The sequence below is a fragment of the Tiliqua scincoides genome, chromosome 14 (genome assembly GCF_035046505.1).
Source record: "Tiliqua scincoides isolate rTilSci1 chromosome 14, rTilSci1.hap2, whole genome shotgun sequence".
NCBI lineage: Eukaryota > Metazoa > Chordata > Lepidosauria > Squamata > Scincidae > Tiliqua > Tiliqua scincoides.
In genome coordinates, this window is record NC_089834.1 from 2,642,988 (window position 1) to 2,663,670 (window position 20,683).

Here is a 20,683-nt window from a genome sequence, read left to right on the forward strand (position 1 = left end):
AACAAAAATCCAAACCGAGCTGCTCGCATGATGCTGTGAAACATGGAAGAGCAGGTCTTCTGGGCTTCAGGACAGCATGTGAGCAGCACGAAAAGGGTTTTGGTGGGTTTTTTGTAGTGCAGAAGTGGTGGACCCAAGACAGCCTCCAGCGGCATTCTGGGATGCACCACTTCTGCATGTAGCTATTGACGGACATTATTTATTATTAAGAATATTTATATACCAATTTTCAATAAAAAAAAAACTTCACAAAGCGGTTTACAGAGAAAACAACATCCTTCATGGATTTGTCTAACGCCCTTTTAAAGCCACCAAAACTAGCATCCGTTTTCTCATCTTGGGGCAATGAGTTCCATAAATAAATAACAGCTCAATCTTAACCTGTGCTGGAAAAGACGGGTCTTGTGGCCTGCGCTGAATCCATCATAGGTTAGGAGGAGGCTGGAGGGTAACTCAGGGTAAGGGGATATTTTTTCCTTACCCCAAGTAACACCCCAGCCACCCCATGAGGCTACTTGGATCTGCGCCAGCAAATTTGCTGGTGCAAATCCGAGCAGCCCATGCAAGGCTGCTTAGGCCAGGGACAGCGGTTAAGACTAGGATTGCACTGATGCGGCCAATCCCACCCCCTCCAGGGCTCAGTCCACCCTAAGTCAACCCCTCCCAACCTCCGTTCCATACTCCCACCATTCTGTCTCACCCCCTACGCCAGCCTAGGGCTGGCACAAACTTGCCCCCTCTGAGGCAGGATGCAGCCCTGGGAGCAGCCTCCGTGCCAGCCTAGCCGGCTCTTGAGTAGCTACTAACATGCATGATCATGACATTCCTGGGCCTACTGTGCAGTCTCAATTACACTCTAAATTACACAATGATTGAAAGAGGGTAGTTGTCTTTCCTGAACCTCCTCCCAATCAGTTTCATTAGACAACCAGATAACTGCTTTTAGAGACGCAGTAAACCTTTCTCCAGATTGTGTCTACTTCTACTTCAGACTGAGGTCTCCATCTCATCCTTACCCCCTCAGCAAAAATGTTCCATGCAGCCATTCCTTTTAGGAATTTGCCTCACAGATTTCTACGTGCTGACCCCTTACTACACATCACTCTGGAGCAGAGAGAACCAGCTTTCACATCGACAAACATGCAGCATCTCTACATTTCTTGACCCAGTGTGTATTTAATCTCTGGGACTCCTTGCCACAGGACATGGTGACGGCACTTGGCCCATGCCTTTCAAAGGAGATTGGGCAGGTTTATGGATGAAACGTCAATCACAGGTTACAAACCATGAGAGGTAGCCTATCTCTGGATGCCAGATGCAAGGGAGAAGCAACAGGGTGCAGGTGCTGTCCTGGGTGCTCCCTTAGGTATATGGTGGGCCACTGTGAGAGACAGAAAGCTGGACTGGATGGGCCTGGGCCTCATCCAGCAGGGCACTTCTGTGTGTGCTTCTTCCACCTCCAGAAATGACTCCCAGAATTCCAAGGGTTAACTTTGTGGTGGGAAGCATCTCTGCCTGGCAATCCAGGGCTCTGCTTTTCTTTCAGAGTCATGCCTGTGTGGCCTTAGAATTCTTTAGTCATGACAGGGCTCTTTTGCAAAGGCCTGTTATTTGCTGCAGAAGGAGTTGCGGCCGGTCTGGGCCTGAGCCAAATTCCGCTGCTCTATAATGACTGCCAAAATTACAGGCAAAGGAGAAGGAGGCATTTCGGAGCTCGGCAGCTGAGAGTGCCACTTCCCACATGGCTGCAATCAGTCTGCTGAATGGAAACTCTGGCTTCCTGCACCGTAACCATCATTGCACCCATCTAATCCCCAGCAGCTCCAGCAGGCTTTGTAGAATGAGGGATCTGGCCCTCATTTCTGCAGATGCACATTGAGAGAGCAAATGTGCAAAAGAAAAGAATTCTGGGAGAAGATTTTGCTGGCCCCATACGTATCGCTGAAGACAATCTGGATCAGATGGAAGACCCATCGAGTCCCACCTTCTGCCACCCGCAGGGGCCTACCAGCTGCCTCTGAGATGTTCCTGGGTCAGAGTGCGATGGCAACAGCCTGCCCTCGCTGTCACATCCTCAATACTTCATACTCACAGGTAAACTGCTACTGAACTTAGAAGTTCCATCATGGCTAACAGCAACTGAGACTTATCTTCCCTGGAGCTATCAATGCTGGCAAATGCATGATCAATATTCTCATCTATGAGAGCACAAACCGCTGGCTGGAAGGGGAAAGCAGGTGTCAACAATGTGGATTCTGCTCCCCCACCCACCAGGTGATAGGTGCTGTCACAGAGTGCGACCTTCCCTGGAGCTTCCCATGAGGGTCCCAAAAGCAGACATGCAATATGCAGGCAAAAATGGACATAATTTCTGTCCATTTAATTGCGATCACTGTGAACCTCAAATTAATAGTAGGATATATTAATAATTAATCAGGATTAATTATAATAGTGGATACAAAGTTGTTCTTTGTTATCAGCTTGATTCATATAATTGGTGCTTGGATTCATATAATCGGGTTCCATTTTAATTGGCAAGCAGGGGTGGTGTGACAGGCAGGACCTGGCTAGGGGTTCACATCCGTGGCAAAGCTGCCCCCTGGCAGAGCCAGCAGCAGCAAGGGTCTGCTGATGTTCCCCTGTGCCAAGGGGCAGCAGGGTAGATGCTGGAACATAGCGCCATTGGAAGAAGAGGAGAGTCTGCGGCTGCTATGCTCCCCACCTCCTCCTGGTAAATCAGTCAAGAACCCCAGAGACAGAGGGGTGTGTGTGTGTGTGTGACAGCAGCAGGCACAATCCTGTATGTTGCTGGCTCCTGAGCAGGTGTGCGTGCAGTCACAATATGTGTAGTTCAAAACAGTGGGTGGGGGAATGACAGAATGATTCTCCACTTGGCCCCAGCACTGTCCGGGAGGTGGAGAACAAGACAGAAGTGTATCTAGGGTATGGCAGGTGTCCCAGCATGGAGGTCTGCAAGGAAGCAATATGAAATCTAATGGCTAGAAGGGATCTAACGGATCTTAAAATCTGTGTGGATACAGAGTAACGCATGAAGCCGTCTTAAGAACATCAGATAGTCCTGCTGGATCAGGTTAAAGGCCCATCTAGTCCAACTTCCTGTATCTCACAGTGGCCCACCTGATGCCTCAGGGAGTCCACAAGGCAACAAGAGACCTGCATCCTGTTCGCACTCCCTTGAATCTGGCATTCTAAGGTAACCTACTTCTAAAAACCAGGAGGTTTGCACATACTCATCATGGCTGGTAACCTGTGATGAACTTTTCTTCCATAAGTCTGTCCAATCCCCTTTTCAAGGCACCCAGGCCAGACACTATTATCACATCCTGTGGCAAGAAGTTCCACAGACTAATTACACTCTGGGTAAAGAAATATTTTCTTTTGTCTGTTCTAACTCTCCTGACACTCAGTTTTAGTAAATGTCCCCTGCTTCAGGTGTTGTGTGAGGGAAAAGAGCACCTCTCTATCCATCCCCTGCATAATTTTGTACGTGTCAGTCGTGCTCTCCCTCAGGTCCCAATTCTTTCTAGACTACAGAGCCCCAAACACTGCTGCCTTTCCTTGTAAGGGAGCTGCCCCAGCCCTGTAATCATTTTGGTCGCTCTCTCCTGCATCTCTCCCAGTTCTACTGTATCCTTTTTGAGATGTGGCAACCAGAACTGGACACAATATTTGAGATGTGGCCTTACCATCAATGGCATTATGATATTGTTGGGATCTCAAGTCACATTTATACTTTAAGAAATAAACTAGTTGAATTGTCGTTTTCCTCTTTCTAGTGGAGCCCTAAACTGTAGTTCTGTGAGTGGAATTTAGGGATTTGGAAGAGAATTCTTCTCACCCTCTCAAAATGACAAAAGCACAGATGTGCCTCCAAGGAAGGCTGGCCCATCCAAGAAGGCCAACTGAGGTGCTGCCTCAGGCAGCAGGTTGGTGGGATGGCCCTTCAACATGCTGGTCTCAGGAAGGAAGAGGAAAAGGCATGGAATTGGGGCATAGTGGAGAGGGCTGGAAGCAGCAGCTTTCGTACCGCCAGGTGGGGGAAGTGAGTGGCGTAGCAAGGCACAATGCTGGGGGGGGCGAGATATGGGCAACAGCAGCAACAGTATTTGATACGCCACCAGGCACTGCGAGTCCTTGATTGGTTCCTCCTTTCACAGCCTAGAGTTGCCGGCCGGAGCCTGGCTCGGTAAGCGGGCAGCATCTCTCACCTTCATGTGGCACGCAGTACACGGGTCCCTCGTCCGTCGTGTCGAAGGAGGAGAAGGAGCCCCGTGAGGACCACGAGGGTGAGGGTTGCTCCACCACAGAGGGGGGTTCAATGAAGCTGCAGTTCATGGAGTTCTCCAGGTCATGGTGCGCCACTGCAAGACACAGAAAAGAGGGGTGATGTGACGGGCTGTCACCAGCTGCTGACTTGACTGAACAAGGCTACTTCTGGAAGCCAAGGTGGGGCCCAGCTGGTCCAGCGCCTGGGACCATGCCCATCACTGGCAGCTGAAAGGTGTGTGGCATCCACAAGCCACTGGACCAGGCTTCCTTCAGCCAGACCAAGTTTGCCAGGAGTGACTGGGTGAGCGACTGTCACATGGGCTGCTTCCAGGCAACCCAACAGCCTACAGGTGAAAAACTTCATTTGGTGCACTCAGGCAAGGTTCCCAAGAAGCCATGGGTGGGATCTAAATCAGGAGTGTGGCAGGGAACTGGGATACAGCGTCCTTCCTTCAGCACATTGAGATAAACTGCTGGAACAGATCAGGATAGGGCCCTCTATCCCACTCTCTGGCGACTCACAGGCAAAGCATTCTGGGAAGGCCACCCACTGCGCACAGAGCCAGAAGCCTGCCCTCATCAACTGATATGCAGAGGTACACTGCCCTGTCCATGGAGGTTCTATTCCACAGTCGCTGCCAAAAGTCTTGTTCCTCCTCCACTGCCGTTAAGTTGTCTACTCCCCTTTGAAGGGCTTCTCGGACACTGGCTGCCATTGCTGTCTGGTGGGGCAGCAGCTGAAATTGCCCTCCATCTGCAGGTGCGTGGGGGGGGTGCTTTTGGGGAAGGCAGAGTCCAAACAGGGAGGGCTCTCTGACACAGCTGCCATCTCCCCCCCCCCAATTCTCCTCACCTCCATGCCACATCATGACAAGGGGGATTTTGGTGGCCATGGGGTAAGGCACTGGGGCTGAAGCTGTGGAAAAGGCGGTGCAAGTGATGGGGGGGCTGATTTTGCTCCCCCCGAATTTGGCCAAAAGTTCATACTGGAGAACTTTGCATGGGGAGAGGGAGGTTCTTTGGCCAGTCCTGCTGCATCTACTGAGTGGGGTGATCCCAAGCCGAGGAGAGGGGCCGAGGAGAGGGGCCGAGGAGAGGGGGCTAAAGGGGCTGATCTGTATGCAGGTCCTGGGTCAGAAAGGGGGCCCAGGAGTCAAAGCGGGGGCCCCAGAAAGTTCCTGGGATCTGACATTTTCCTGTCTTACCTGAACTCACTCACTGTGGGGGCCTAACCACAAGCAAGCTGCTACAAGCCATATATGCTGGGCCCAGGAATGACCCTCCTTAACACAGCGTCAGATCTTGGAGGAAACCGACTTGCTGCAGTCGCTCTTTGGCTTGTGGGTCCACTTACCATGAAGGAGTGTATAGGAGATCAGGGACCCAGCTGCGGGGCTACAGCTGCTGCAGAAGTTCATTTTGGTGCACACAGTCCATTCTAGTGGGAGCCCAAATGTGCAGATGCTAATTTTCTGCAATGGGCTTTTGATATTTCAAAGATTTTAGAGAGACTTGGGAGTGTGTTTGGTTTTCCGCATTACTTTATCTAGCTGCCAATGCTGCATGGTCAGGTAGACCTGGGCTCCACAGCAAGAAGCCTGGTAGACCTGAGCACCAAAGACTGTTCTAGCTGTTCAGCACTCTCCATCTGCCCCATTTTGCCCCCTGTCCTGCCTACCCCCATTGCCCCCTCCCCTTTGGGAAGGGGCCCAAAAGAAACTTTGTACCCCCTGATAAAATTCCTTTCAGAGGCCCTGTCCCCAAGGGCCAGCCTCTGTGCCTCTCATCCCTTGGACCGGTACAGGAAGGTAGGGTCAGTATAGAAGAGGGAGTGCAGAGGAGAGGATAGCCTAGAACCCCTGAGGGACCCTGGCCCATCTCACTTCTCCATACTGCCTTTTCCAACCAAGTGAGCAGGAGATGCAGTGGAGTCAAGTCGGTGGGCGGAAGTGGGCATCAGCCAGCCTCAAGGGTGGGTCAGCCCCCCCACCAACTCCCCCCAACCTTTGCAGAGCAGCTATCAGGGAGGGGCAAACCACACACGCATGAGGTGCTTGGCCTGGGACCATTCAGTGTTTTGAGTTCAGTGCTATTGTGAGGGGTGGGGTGGCGTGTTCTGGATGGCATCAGAGGTGCCAACCATTTCAGCTGGAAAAAACAGCACAAAGGACAAAGCTGCCAGCAGCCCACACCAGGACCTCTGAGAGGGGGGTGCAGGGAATATATCATACCTGGGCCTAGGGTTAGAAGGGCAGATAGTAGCCAAATTCACATTTGAAGGGAGAAGGGAAGGGGTCCAAAAGAAACTTTGAACCCCCTGACAAATTCTTCTCAATGGCTCCGCTCCCCCCACATGTTCCATTCCAAGGAGTCCAGAATCTGACCCCTTCTGCAGCTGCTCTGAAGGCCAGTGTAAATGTAGAGCATATGACCTCCCCCCCACTCGCTCTAAGAAGGACCCCAGACGGGAGGGCCACAGCATACAGCCATTCCTTGGCTACCTGCTTCTCCTGTAGCTGCCAAATAATTCAAGCCAGGGGAGAGTGACTGCAGGAAAGCGGTGCCACTTCCTGGGCCCCATACCTCCTGGGCCATGCTCTCAAAGGCCTGCCTTGTGCGGGCTGACCCCGGTGGGGGAGGGGGAGGTGCTGGCTCCCAAAATGGAAGTGAAAAAGCTGATGCCAGAAACTCAGGCAGAAATGAAGCCCCACTGCAATTCAGGTGCACCCCATGGTCTGCGCCATGCGCCACAAGCCCAGGATACACGCACTGAAGTGTGGCAGAAAGGGGGGCTCTGCAGGGCCTGGAACAGCCGCCTTACGGACACTCCTCACGGGGGAATTCTGCAGCCGCCTGCATATGAAAACCTGCCCCACGCTCGGCACCAGAATCGGAACTGATGCGCGGCTGGACCCCCCTCTGCACAGCTGGGAAGAAAAGAGATTTTACCAAGTGAGCTGCTCTGAGATGCTCCTTTGCTCAAAAGCAGGATGTGCTTTAATAATAAATTTATGGAGCAACGAAATAATAATTGCATTTGGTGCGGTTGGGCACATGGTGTTTTGTAAGCGAAAAAGAAGACCAAGATGGATGTGGCTTCATTTCCGTTTTCCTAATCACAAAGTAAAGTACCTTGTGCCCCCATCCTCTGCATCCATTCTTTGTTCGTGGGCTAGTCTGTGCACGAGGTCCCCTAAGGCAGTTGCTTCAGGGAGCAAACTGGCAGGAGGGGGGCACTCCTCTGCCCTTCTCTCCTTGGCTGCAACAAGGAAGAGGGAGACAGAACATCTGCCAGGCCCCCTCCCAATTGCCGCTCTTCAGCTCTGTCCCGGCAGAGGCAGCTGGTCTCGCTCTGGGGCAGGGGGACACTTGGCACAGCAAAGCACTGCAAGTGGGAGGTGGCAGCCCTGGGAAGCTGGGTCAGTCCTGCACTTCCTTCCTGGCCTGAGCCAGGATCCGACCCTTCTCCCTTACTCTCCATTGTTCTGTGCCTGCAAAATAACTGGCACAGATCCGAGGAGACCCATTTGGTCAGGGGAGGCTTGCCCCAGGGTAAGGGAACAAAAGTTTCTAACTGTGAAGAGACCTCTGCAACTCCCGCCCCCCCCAGGATGCAGTATGTGTTCTGTTGGCATAGCTGCATCAGTGTGTGTGTGTTGGGGGGGGGGGCTAGTTACAATTGGGCTGTTATTGGCCAGATCGTGACTGTGTGTCTCCACAGCCAGAGTCCCAGAGCTGCCTGCTGGATGGAGCCAAGCGGGCCTTGACTGTTGCAGGTTTGCTGCTCTCCGGTGCCGAAATAACAGACAATCTCCAGAGCTGCAAGCCTGCCCTGGGCTCTGCCACTGTCTCCTCCCAGAGTCAGGACAGGAGAACCAGGATTCCAAAGCTGGGGTGGAGTGAGGTTGCCAAGTAAGAAAGAGGCCCAATTTTCGCTCCCACGTCCTTTGCTATTTAGATGCTGGCAATAATCAAGGCCTTTGCGTACAGCTATATCAGTGGCTACAAGCCAAGTGACCTAAACAGACCCTCCGTATGGAGGGGCAGTCTACCTCTGAACACCAGGTGCTGGGGACTAGCCCCGGGGAAGTGAGGCCTTCCAGAGGCATCTGGCTGGATACCACAGTCTGGCCTTCCTGGCTTGCACTCAACAGAGGAATGGGAACTGGCAGACTTTGGCCTCACTTATCATCACAGCTCACCAGATTCCTGCTTTTTTTTTTTTCTTTTTTAAATGAAACTTAGCCAGAGCAGAGGGCCTGCTCTCCCGGGTCCTCCAGCAGCTCCAGTCTGGGCCCCTCCCTTCTTGCTGCAGCTGCAAAGGACCCCAACCCTCCACGGCCAAGGCTGGAGGAGAACATATGGCCGGACTGGGGAGCCAAGCCAAACAAAGGAGCTCGTGACCAAAGCATTTCATCGCAGTGAAATAACAGCCCCTCTGGCGGTCCAGGACGGCTCAGGCCGGCTCTGCCTCCTCAGAGCAGCGTGCAGTCTGCTGAGTGGAGGAGGGCAATGGTGCAAATTCACTTCTTGCTGTTGCAGGCCAGAGTCTCCAGTACTGTCCTCAGCAAGAAGAGCCTGCTGATCTTGTACAGTGAGGGCTTTTTGGTGGTGGTGGTGGGGTGGTGGAATAAGCACACGAGGCTGCCTTCTCCCTGTAGCATACACACTGACCGACAGTGGCTCTCCAAAGTGGCATTTCTTAGGTCCCGATCCTATGGGCACCTTCCACTGGTGGCATGCTCACTCCGTCAGACCCTCCCTCCCTGAGCTCTGGATGCATCAAGGACGCATGCAACGGGGCTGCTGGTGCAAATGCATGCACAAGTGTGCAACTGGAACACCTCGCCACAGCTGGAGGCGATACGTTGGCAGCAGGGAAGTGCAGTGGGCAGGGAGGGGGTGTTTCAGGGAAGAAACGGAGGGTGTGTCGGGGAGGGAGGGGTGAGATCTGGTGACAGTCATGCAAGCCAGACCATATTCCCCGGTGTTCTGCCTGCCCTGCCCTCAGCTCTCCATGGACCTACACCCCCTATATTGCTGGTGTAGGTCTGAGTAAACCCATAGGTAGAGATGCTTGTTTCCAGTAAGCTAGGATTACAGCCTAAGTCTTATTGAACACTACAGGCTCACGTCTGAGTACAATAAATAATTCCATTTTCAAATACCTCTACCCATAGGCTATAGGGGGCTGCACAGAGGCAAGAAAAATTGCAGGCTTCCTGAACACCTCCCCCAGCACAGCATGCAGCGCATACTTCCACAGTGCGCCTGCATGCTGCACCCCCGAACAGGGGGACGGGACAGGGCAGTCTGCCTACTGCCTAGGATCTTTGCAGATGGAGGTGCTGCCCTGCTGATGAGCTCCCAAGGGTCCGGAGTAGCAGGCAAAGCAGCCTCTTCTCCTGCAGCTCCAGCGGAGGGAGCTGCCAGAAAATAAACAGAGGCTGGGGGTGGGGGAAGAAGGGGGGGTTCTCACCGCCCCTGTTTATACAGAGCCTCCGACCAGCAGCAAATGCCAGGAACGAGGGACACACAGAGGCCCATTCAGTCAGTGCCTGCAGTCAGCACTGCTCCGTTGAAAGGGCCTTTATTCTTGGGGTGGGGGGGCTGCCCGGCTTGCTTCTGTAAACACAGCGCCTGTTATCGTTTCAGTGGAAAGCTGGTTCCCAAAGCTCCCAGCCACAGACTTCAAGGCCAGGGACACACCACTACAAGGGCCCCCAGCCTCAGAGGAGGCAGTTCTGGGAAAAGTTGCCTACTAAAGGCTCTGCCTAACCCCAACGTGCAAAAAGACGAGGCACACTGAATTTTCACAGGGGGTCCCATTTCTGGTGTGAAAACTGCTGTGGGGGAAGGGACGGGGTCGGTGGGGGAACCCCTTCTGTTCTCTGGCTCCTTCCGTCCCTGTCTGTAATCACCGAATCCCTGATCTGGGGCAGCGCCTGTCTTTTTGGTAGGGTTTCCACACTGTGTGATCCCACTCAATTAGGGACCACCGAGTGAACGTGACCCATCAAGGCATAGCACAAGAAATTTTTCTACACACCGTTGCTGCTGAAGCCCAATGGACCCCCCCCTCCCCATTCAAACAGATCCCTGTAGCTCAGGTAAGCAGGTATGTGCAGTCTTATCAAAACAAATGTTAAAATTTTGTGCGTGCACATGGCCCACATTCTGAGATTTAAAAAAAAGTTCAGTTCTGCACCCTGTATAAATTACTTGAATTGAATGACTTGGCAGATCATTTACCTGTGGAACTCCTTGCCACAGGATGCAGTGATTGCATCTGGCCTAGATGCCTTTCATTGGGGATTGGACAGGTTGATGGAGGAAAAGTCCACCACAGGTTACAAGCCCTGATGGGTACATGCAACCGCTGGGTTTTAGAGAGAGCCTGTCTCTGAATGCCAGGCGCAAGGGCGTAGCAACAGGATGCAGGTGTCTTGTTGTCACACTAAGACTTTTGTGACCCCCTCCAACCCTAATAATCTCTACATTAAAAATTATTTTCAATTATTATGGGCATCTGCTCTAGTAGGGTATGTATAAATAAATAACTTTTTGATATAACTTTAAATGCTTCTACTTTTTTCATGTTTCTGGCAAAATTTAATAGATTTTTTTGTGGGTCCTCAAACTTCATTTTTTTCTTCTGATTTGAAAAGAAATTAAAGCGTCTAGAAATCTTGTGGGCCCCTAAGGCCCAAGGCACTGAGCCATAATCAGCTCAAGGGTAACTGCTCCTTCTGGTGAACCTGCCTACTGTGCACACAAACAGCAACACACATGAAGTGCCCCTGGCAGTGATGGCAAAAGACAAAGAGAGCTTCCTCTGGAAGGGATCTGGACACACCTGAGCTGAGCCCCCACCTATTACCACCCCCAGAATACTCATTCAGTGGGCCCTCAGTATCTGCTCCAGGACCCCATGGATACCATGGATTCCACGGATAATGAAATCCACGGAGGGCTTGCATGCCACAGCAGTTCTTTACCTGAGGGCTGCGCCTGGCCCTCTGGCCTCCTGAGAAGCATCTCAGATGCTACTGGAAGGCACTTTTGGTTCATGCCGGCAAACTGGAATTGTGCCTGGGAGGCTGCATGCAGCTGGGAGGTCCTCTGAGGTCCTCCAACTGCAGCTCGGCATTTGAGTCCCAAGCAGCTGGTGCAACCTGCTGGCGCTGACACAGTGGAGATATTAGCTTTGCCCTGGTTAGGGCACTCCTTGTTCTCCCTGCTGCTTCTAATCACATGAGCCTATTGAAAGTACAGACCCAAAACGGAGCTCACCTCCCAACTCCACCCAGACGCCCGCCCAGGGAGGGCACAGCTTCTCACCTACAACTTTTGGCAGCTTCTGACGGCGAAGAGGAATCCGGGGAAGTTTCGTGCTGATCCGGCTGAACCTTCCACAGAGGCGCCTCGGGGACTTCTTATGGGTGGGGTCCTGGTTTGCACTGCAATGGAAGCAGCAGTGGGTTCACTGGGTTCAACTTCCACCAAGAGTTACAAGATGGAGGCAGGCCCTGTGGTTGGCTGGGGGCTCAAGCTCAAGGCCTGTCCCAAATCTCCTGGCACTCAGACATCACACCAAATGCCGCCATCCCTTACCTGGTGCCACTCTGGCTGCCGTTCCTCTTCCTACTGCCCCCTGAACTTGCAAAGGAAGAGGGGGACAGGGCAGAAGAGGAAGTGTACAGGGGTGGGCCAGAGCACTGGAGATTAAATTGGACACTCTAGCCCATCCCTCTCTTCTCCTCCTTTCCAGAGGGTGAAAGGACGAGGAGAGGCCAAGGTGGGTGTGGGGTGTCACTCCCCAAACTGCTGACTGAGCCTCACAGATGGGTAGAAGCCCTGGAACACTTGAGCCCCAAAGGTGCAGGACTTCCAGTGTCGGCCCATTTGGCCCCAGCTCTGTGCCCCCTAAGCACCACCAGTCCATCCAGCAGGAAGGAGTGGGTGTCTGGCAGCCGACAGCTGCAGCACAGGCACCCTGGAATGGTCAGGACTGGGCTCTGGCCACAGGCCTGGGCCTTGTTCCAGTCTCCTTTGCTGGTGTCCCCTCAAAGCCTGCCCTCTCCAGCGGCCCTTCCCCAGCTGACAACTTCTATGGCCCCCACAGAGGACTCACTCGTGGGCCTGGTCCTTTTTGCGGCAGACACAACAGCAGCACAGCAGGGAGAGCAGCAGGCCCAGCAGCAAGGCCAGGAGGACTCCGGCTCCAATCACCCCCATTCGCTGATTGGCCTCTGGAAGAGAATCAGAACAAGCCCCGGTCATAGAAGGGCTCTACTCTGCTGCTGTGCTCCCTTTCAGATCTGTGGGAGCAGGAATGGGAGTGAGTGTGGTGGTGGTGGTGGGGGCCCTGCCTGCCTGCCCACCCACCCATCCACTGCCTAAGGTGGCTGCCTTACCCCCTTCAGGGGGAGCATCACACTGATGTTCCCTGGGGTACGTACCCATGTGGCAGGTTCCAGTCAGCGGGTCACAGGTGTCCTCGTGGCAATTGCAGGATTCTTCGCAGTTCACGCCATAATGGCCAGGGGAGCACGTCAGGTTGCAGCTGAGGATAAGCAGAGAGAAGGAAGCTGTCAGAGCAGTCCTGGGCTTCCCTTGGAGCTAATACAGTGCTGAACCAGGATCCTCCACAAAGGCTGTGGTTGGACAACCACGTGAAAAACACGCTCGTCCAATGACTCCTCATCGACCTGGAGGTTGAACGGTGCACCCAAGGCTCTGTCTTGGGCCTGATTCTCTTCAACATTCTCATCAGTGACTTATGAAGGGAGAAAGAAATCCTGATCACATTTGCAGGAGGAAGAGCTACCACTGCAGAATGCTGTAGAAGCATTCAGGAGCACCCTGACAGAACGGAATACTGGGCTGAAGTTCAGTGCAGACAACTACAAGGTTCTGCGCTTAGACCAGTGGTCTTCAACCTTGGGGTCCGGACTCCAAAGGGGTTGTGAAGCCTCGGTTGTGGGTCTGTGGCAATGAAACAGGCATGAAAAAGGTTGAAGACCCCTGGCCTAGAACACCACCAGGTCAAGTGGGAGGCATCTGGTGTCCCCCTTCAGGTACCAGAAGATGGTGTCCCAGTCCTGCTCAGGTTCTTAGCAATGGTGCTGAAACAGCTTTCACTAGCGCCAGGCTTCATGGCAACTTTTTCTGTTCTAATAAGAATAGTTGACTGAACAGTGTTGGGAGGGTGTAATGGAGATGGGAAGTGGGTAGATAGGATCCCGAGAGGGGGGTGGGATCGACAGTGGGTCCCCAGTCTCATGATTGATTGACTGATTGGATCATACCATGAAAAACTGATTTCAATAAAGCAGGTACAGAATGGCTCAGGTACAGAATGGGTAATTCCCAGCTTGGCAGCACCTATGATGTACAGCATCGTGTCACCAGCAGGCGCACCCAGCATTTAGCAAAAGGGATCTTGGCGTTACAGCTGATCAGGAACTACACATGAGCCACCAGTGTGATGTGGCTGCAAAGAAAGCGAATGCAATCTTTAATAAAACCACAGTTTCCAAGTTGCAATAAGTGGTGGTTCCACTTATTCATGCTGGTCAGACTACATCTAGAAGGGGGGGGCAGGACAGCACTGTTCAAATACCTGAAGGGCTGTCTTATGAAAGAGGGCAAAGAGTTGCTCTCTGCTGCTCCAGCAAGTAGGATTAGATCTAAGCGACTTACATTGCAGGAGGAGAGACTTTGATTAAGTATCAGGACACATTTCTTCATGGTAAGAGAAGTTCGACAATGGAACCAGTTACTGGAGGGAAGAGGTGGTGAGTTCCTCACTGGAGGTCTTCCAGCAGAGGCTCAGGAAGAACTTCTGGGGAGATTCCAAAGAGGACCTTCCTGCTTAAAGCATGGCAGAGGCCTAGAGGGCCCCTCAGGACGCTTCCAATTTTTTGGTTCTATGACTGTCAAGCTTGATTCTTTGTAGGAGAGAAAATGGAAGATCAAACAATCCCCCACAGCTTCCCATTGCACACCACGGTTACTCAGCAGTGCTTGTCCCAGTAACTGCCTTTCCCCCCCCCAGGAAGCCCCAAAGTAAAGCTTGACACAACAGAGACTTTCATGTGCTCCCCAAAAGCTTTCAGCATCACAGAGCGTCATTCTTGGGGGGGGGGGCGTGAAAGGCGGCAGTGAAGATCCAATTGCACCCTTCCCTTCCTATAAAAGGAGCTCACTGGATTCTGATGGATGTGGCTTTATCTGGAACTCTGCAAATAATCTCAAATTGCCCAACTGGAATAAATTATACAAAGGACACAAAACTGCATTTTTTTTTTTTTTGCAGGCTGCATAGAATTTGCTTAGCGACACCATTTTGGAGCAGAAAAGACAGGGTGGGGGTGCGCTCATTTGTCTGTTTGCGAGTGGGAAAGACAGGCCGAGAAGGAGGGGGGCAGATCTACCACAAGACAGCAATGAGTGCCCAGAGGGAAGAGCCAACATCTGCTCTAACAACTGTCCCACCTCCCCCACCCCCTGCACCCCAGTCCCATAACACAGAGGCCTGGAAACGTGCTGAATATTTAAACATGAAATACTCAGGACTCGACTGCAGTCAAGTTACTGGAACTTGTGTTAGAGGCAGGTACTTTGTACATGTACATAGGTTGGCATGTACCTACATGTACATAGGTTGGCATGTAGAGACCGAACATATCTGTAAACACAAGGCCATACACAGCCCCTCTTTTTCTTTAGCACAGTGGGAGCGATAGGAGCATCAACATTCAGCCCGCACCAAGATCAAGCATGTGATAAACTACGTATCTCACTTTTATCCAGTTAAACACCACTTTAAATTTGCATGTAACATGCCCACACCAGAGAGGCGCAGGGAACCAGGCCAGAACTTCAGCTTTGTCTCCCAAAAGGTGCTATTTGATCCTTGGCAGCCGCAGCTGAAAAGCTCACAGACAGCAAGGGTGGAAATGACCTTTGAACCTAAGAGCTTGTGGAGCTGTCCACATTCATCTGATTCAGGAGAAGGCAGAGAGGACTGGCCCATCCACGAGGCCAACTGAGACCGTTGTTTTGGGCAGCAAATTGGCACAGGGGTGGCCCACCTCGGCCAGCCCACCTACCTTCACTTCTCCTCATAAGAACATAAGAACATAAGAACAGCCCCACTGGATCAGGCCATAGGCCCATCTAGTCCAGCTTCCTGTATCTCACAGCGGCCCACCAAATGCCCCAGGGAGCACACCAGATAACAAGAGACCTCATCCTGGTGCTCTCCCCTACATCTGGCATTCTGACTTAACCCATTCCTAAAATCAGGAGGTTGCGCATACACATCATCGCTTGTACCCCATAATGGATTTTTCCTCCAGAAACTCGTCCAATCCCCTTTTAAAGGCGTCTAGGCTAGACGCCAGCACCACATCCTGTGGCAAGGAGTTCCACAGACCGACCACGCGCTGAGTAAAGAAATATTTTCTTTTGTCTGTCCTAACCCGCCCAACACTCAATTTTAGTGGATGTCCCCTGGTTCTGGTATTATGTGAGAGTGTAAAGAGCATCTCCCTATCCACTTTGTCCATCCCCTGCATAATTTTGTATGTCTCAATCATGTCCCCCCTCAAGCGTCTCTTTTCTAGGCTGAAGAGGCCCAAACGCCGTAGCCTTTCCTCATAAGGAAGGTGCCCCAGCCCCGTAATCATCTTAGTCGCTCTCTTTTGCACTTTTTCCATTTCCACTATGTCTTTTTTGAGATGCGGCGACCAGAACTGGACACAATACTCCAGGTGTGGCCTTACCAACGATTTGTACAACGGCATTATAATACTAACCGTTTTGTTCTCAATACCCTTCCTAATGATCCCAAGCATAGAATTGGCCTTCTTCACTGCCGCCGCACATTGGGTCGACACTTTCATCGACCTGTCCACCACCACCCCAAGATCTCTCTCCTGATCTGTCACAGACAGCTCAGAACCCATCAGCCTATATCTAAAGTTTTGATTTTTTGCCCCAATGTGCATGACTTTACACTTACTGACACTGAAGCGCATCTGCCATTTTGCTGCCCATTCTGCCAGTCTGGAGAGATCCTTCTGGAGCTCCTCACAATCACTTCTGGTCTTCACCACTCGGAAAAGTTTGGTGTCGTCTGCAAACTTAGCCACTTCACTGCTCAAACCTGTCTCCAGGTCATTTATGAAGAGGTTGAAAAGCACCGGTCCCAGGACAGATCCTTGGGGCACACCGCTTTTCACCTCTCTCCATTGTGAAAATTGCCCATTGACACCCACTCTCTGCCTCCTGGCCTCCAACCAGTTCTCAATCAATGAGAGGACCTGTCCTCTAATTCCCTGACTGTGGAGTTTTTTCAGTAGCCTTTGGTGAGGGACCGTGTCAAACGCCTTCTGAAAGTCCAGATATATAATGTCCACGGGTTCTCCCGCATCCACATGCCTGTTGACCTTTTCAAAGAATTCTATAAGGTTGGTGAGGCAAGACTTACCCTTACAGAAGCCATGCTGACTCTCCCTCAGCAAGGCCTGTTCGTCTATGTGTTTTGAGATCCTATCTTTGATGAGGCATTCCACCATCTTACCCGGTATGGATGTTAGGCTGACCGGCCTATAGTTTCCCGGGTCCCTCCTCTTTCCCTTTTTAAAAATAGGCGTGACATTTGCTATCCTCCAATCTTCTGGCACCGTGGCCGTTTTGAGGACAAGTTGCATACCTTAGTCAAGAGATCTGCAACTTCATTCTTCAATTCCTTAATAACCCTTCAATTCCTCCTCTTTCCACTCCCCTGGCTTGAAAGATGGAGTGGAGCAAAGAAGGGTGCTCTAGCCCAGCCATTCTCAACAGGCCATATGGCCCCCTGGGGAGCCCTGGCACATTTGAAGGGGGTCCACAGATTGAAAACTGTGAGGAGGGGATTTTATGTTTCTTTGTTCATGTTGTTTAACGGGGGGGGGGGGGGAGCCTAAAAGCTAGGAAGAGCTCCAAAGGGACTGTAGCCAGAAAAGGTTAAGAATGGATGCTCTAGCCCAATACTCTCTTCTCCTTCTGCTTGGAGCAACTCTTCCTTTTTCAAGCTAAAGAAGGGAGGCTGAGGCATCAACAGGTGAAGGGAACAGCAGCATCTCTCCCATTGCCCCAGGCCTTCCCTTAGATATCTCTACACCGCTGGCAACTGCAGGGAGACTGGAAGCTGCAGGTTAAATGAGGCAGCAGTGCAGGTGTGCATCTGGAATGGCTGTCCCTTAAAAGGCAGGTACAAAGGGCCTGATCTGGACCAGGACGGGGGCATGGGGGGGAGGAGTGGGCTAAGCCCTTCTTAAGAGCCTTGCCCCCCAATGGTGCAGAGAAGGGCTTGGGATCTAAGATGCAGCAAAGCAGCTGGCTGGTGAGTGTCCCTGCAAACAGCTGCAGTGGCTCCCTGACCATCACAGATTCTCCCGCAGATTCCGGCACTTTCATGCCTCTTGAGCATCTGAGCGTCTCTCTTGGCTCCAGCACTAACCTCCTCGGTGCCACGCGCCAGTTGGCACAGGCTCCCCGGCCCCTCACAGCAGCAGCTGTGTGCAGGTCTGCTCCCTCCGCAGCCTTGAGGCAAGGGACGTGCAGTCCGGCTGGTGAAAAAGCCTGTCCACTGCCCATTCTGCCCCTTGGCCAAAGTTTGTATTCCATGGGATTTCCAGCTTTTCTTTTTTAAGTTTTAGAAAAGGCAACAGCCCTACAAGTTCCTAGACCTTATGATGGGAAGCTGTGACACTGCTCACTGGGTGCTCATTTTGGGCAGCTTGTGCTTTTGGGCTCATCAGGATTTTACGGCTGCTTTTCAGTGTTTGCTTTTTTGGGCTGATTCTTTTTGTCAGTTTGGTTGGGCAATTCTGATGAGGTCTCCATTATTTGCCAGCAGGCCACCTCCGGGGTCCTTTTCTGGAAGGAAAGGTAGCCAAGACTGAATTGGTGTCTGGAGCTGGTGATGGGCTGAAGGAGGGCTAACCGGCTGCCCTCCAGACAAGACCGAGGTTCTCCTGGTTAGGAGATGTGCCAGTGCGATGATGGTAGGCCTGCCTGTTCTAAATGAGACTGCACTGTGAGACTGCCTGTTCTAAGTGAGCCTAATCCTAAGCTGTCCCCTTCTCCCAGGGAAGGGCCTGCAATGGGGCTACTCGATTCTGCGGCAGTCCTTGGGCTGCCATAGAGTCAAGAGCCTCCGTGTCGGGCCACACAGCCCAACACAGAGCTCAGGATCTGGTGGAGCTAAGCTCCATTGATCCCACCTCCCTCACGCCCTACTCACTCTCCCTGGCACACTTCCCCTTGGGTCTGTCCTCTCCCCACCCTCCTCTCGCCCCTCCCCGCCTCCCCCACCTACCTCTCCACCACCTGGTGGTTTGGCCGACCACGGAGCACTGGTGTTCTACTGGCACTAGCCCAGTGTCAGGTGGCGCTGAGCTAGACCCGGTGCTCTGCCGGCGCTAAGTGTTCACAAACATGCTTTACGGCACATTTGCAACAGTGCGTGCCAGTGACAAGCCAGCGCTCACTGTTTAGGATTGGGCCCTAAATCCAGACAATTTGGTAGGAAAACTGCACCCACTGCCCCCCCCCCATTTCTCTCTCCAGCAGACCAAGTCACCATGATGCTGTTGTTCCCTCTTCCAAAAATCTATACACACGTTTTATCTCAGTCATCTCTAAGGCAACTTCCAGGTGTTCCAAGCATGGAACCAGTGAGGTCGGTCACATGATCTCCACATGATCTGTTCTAAACCACAGCAGGTGCAGGTAGGATGGTGCGGAGCACACTTCCCTCACCCCCTGGTTCTGACTAGCTAGTGATTCAGGGGAGGATGCAGGCACACGCCTCACATGCTCTGAAGGGTAAATGAAACATTTGATCAACTCAGGGAAGCAACTAGAAACATGTGCTGAGCCCTCCCCGTACACACCTCAGTGGTTGTCTATAGGTCCCTGGGTCCAGTGCACAGAAGCCAAAAGGGAACATTATCAGCATTTGAACTAATTAATTAACTGGGTTCATGCTTCTTTAACTGCTTCTGTGGGCCCTCAGTATCCATAGGGGATCAATTCCAGGACCCCAACTTGGAGACCAAATTTCACAGATAATGAAATGGGGGGAGGAGCGGGAACTGCAAACTAGAAGTGCCAACCAGTCATGTCCAGGAGGCCACTTGAAGCCACTTCCGATTGCACCTGGAAGGTCCTCTGAGGCCCTCCAGCCACGGGCTCGGCATCCACAGAATTACAGCACAATACACTCGACACTAGAAAGCCTGTGTCCATTTTCTGGGGACACCCTGTTGAACACTGCACACTCCTCAGAAACTTCAGTAGTCACAAAGTGCTGCCGTGAGAGACTCGACAGGCGTGGCTGCATGATTGTGTCACGTGGAGTTTCTGAGCAAGCTGCTGGAAACATTTAAGATCAAAGCCTATGAAGGGTCATCTTCCACCACACAAATCTGCCCGTCCTCTAAGACAGGGGTGTCCAAAGTTTTTGGCAGGAGGGCCACATCATCTCTCTGACACTGTGCCGGGGGCTGGGCAAAAAAAAAAAAAAAAAAAGAATTAATTTACATTTAAAATTTGAATAAATTTACATAAGTTTACATAAATGAATATATTAAAGATGAACTTATACGAATGAATGAAGGTCTTGCAATAGCTCAAGGCCTATAAAAAGCCTTGCACAAAGCAAGGCTGGCCTTTCCTTTGCTGCCACTACTGCATCACAGACATGAAACAGCAAGCAATGGAGGGAGCCCTCATCCCACAGCTCACGCGAGAGCTCAAACAGTCGCCCTCACACTGAGACCAGTTGCATCGGGCCAATGCGAGCTCCAACAAATCTCTGGAGGGCCAGAGGCTCACTGGAGACTGGGGGCTCCCTGAGGGCCGCATTGAGAGGCCTCGAGGGCCGCAAGTGGCCCCAGGGCCGGGGTTTGGGCACCCCTGCTCTAAGATCACTTTGTAGGTCCTGCTTCCTTTGGCAGTCTAATGGGTGGGGACCTTGGAGGGAGCTTCTTCTGGATAGTCCTCACCCTAAGGCTGGGTTTCTCAAACTGTGAGTTGGGACCCACTAGGTGGGTGGTGAGCCAATTTCAGGTGGGTCCCCATTCATTTCAATGGGAATTTATTTTTAATACATTAGACTTGATGCTACCTTAGTATGTGACTGCATCTCTTATTTATATTTGTTTGTTTTTATTTTGGAAAATAATTAAAAAAAACACAAAACAAAACAGGGTACTATGTAGTATATATGCTTTTAACAATGATAGTCAATGGGGTGTACTCCCTGGTAAGTGTGGATAGGATTGCAGCCTTTGGGATGTCTGGGGAACCTGATTTTGTCATATGGGGGGTGGTA

General features: G+C 51.9%; 1 protein-coding gene across 1 annotated transcript in view; it reads right to left on the reverse strand.

The window, feature by feature from the left end:
• Positions 1-20,683, reverse strand: part of SCARF2 (scavenger receptor class F member 2) — a 47,894-nt gene that overhangs the window by 4,736 nt on the left and 22,475 nt on the right. The window contains exons 7-10 of the mRNA XM_066609957.1: positions 12,753-12,856; positions 12,425-12,542; positions 11,632-11,750; positions 4,230-4,382 (exon numbers count right to left, since the gene is read on the reverse strand). Coding sequence (XP_066466054.1) covers positions 4,230-4,382; positions 11,632-11,750; positions 12,425-12,542; positions 12,753-12,856 — 494 coding nt within the window. The remainder of the gene's footprint in view (positions 1-4,229; positions 4,383-11,631; positions 11,751-12,424; positions 12,543-12,752; positions 12,857-20,683) is intronic.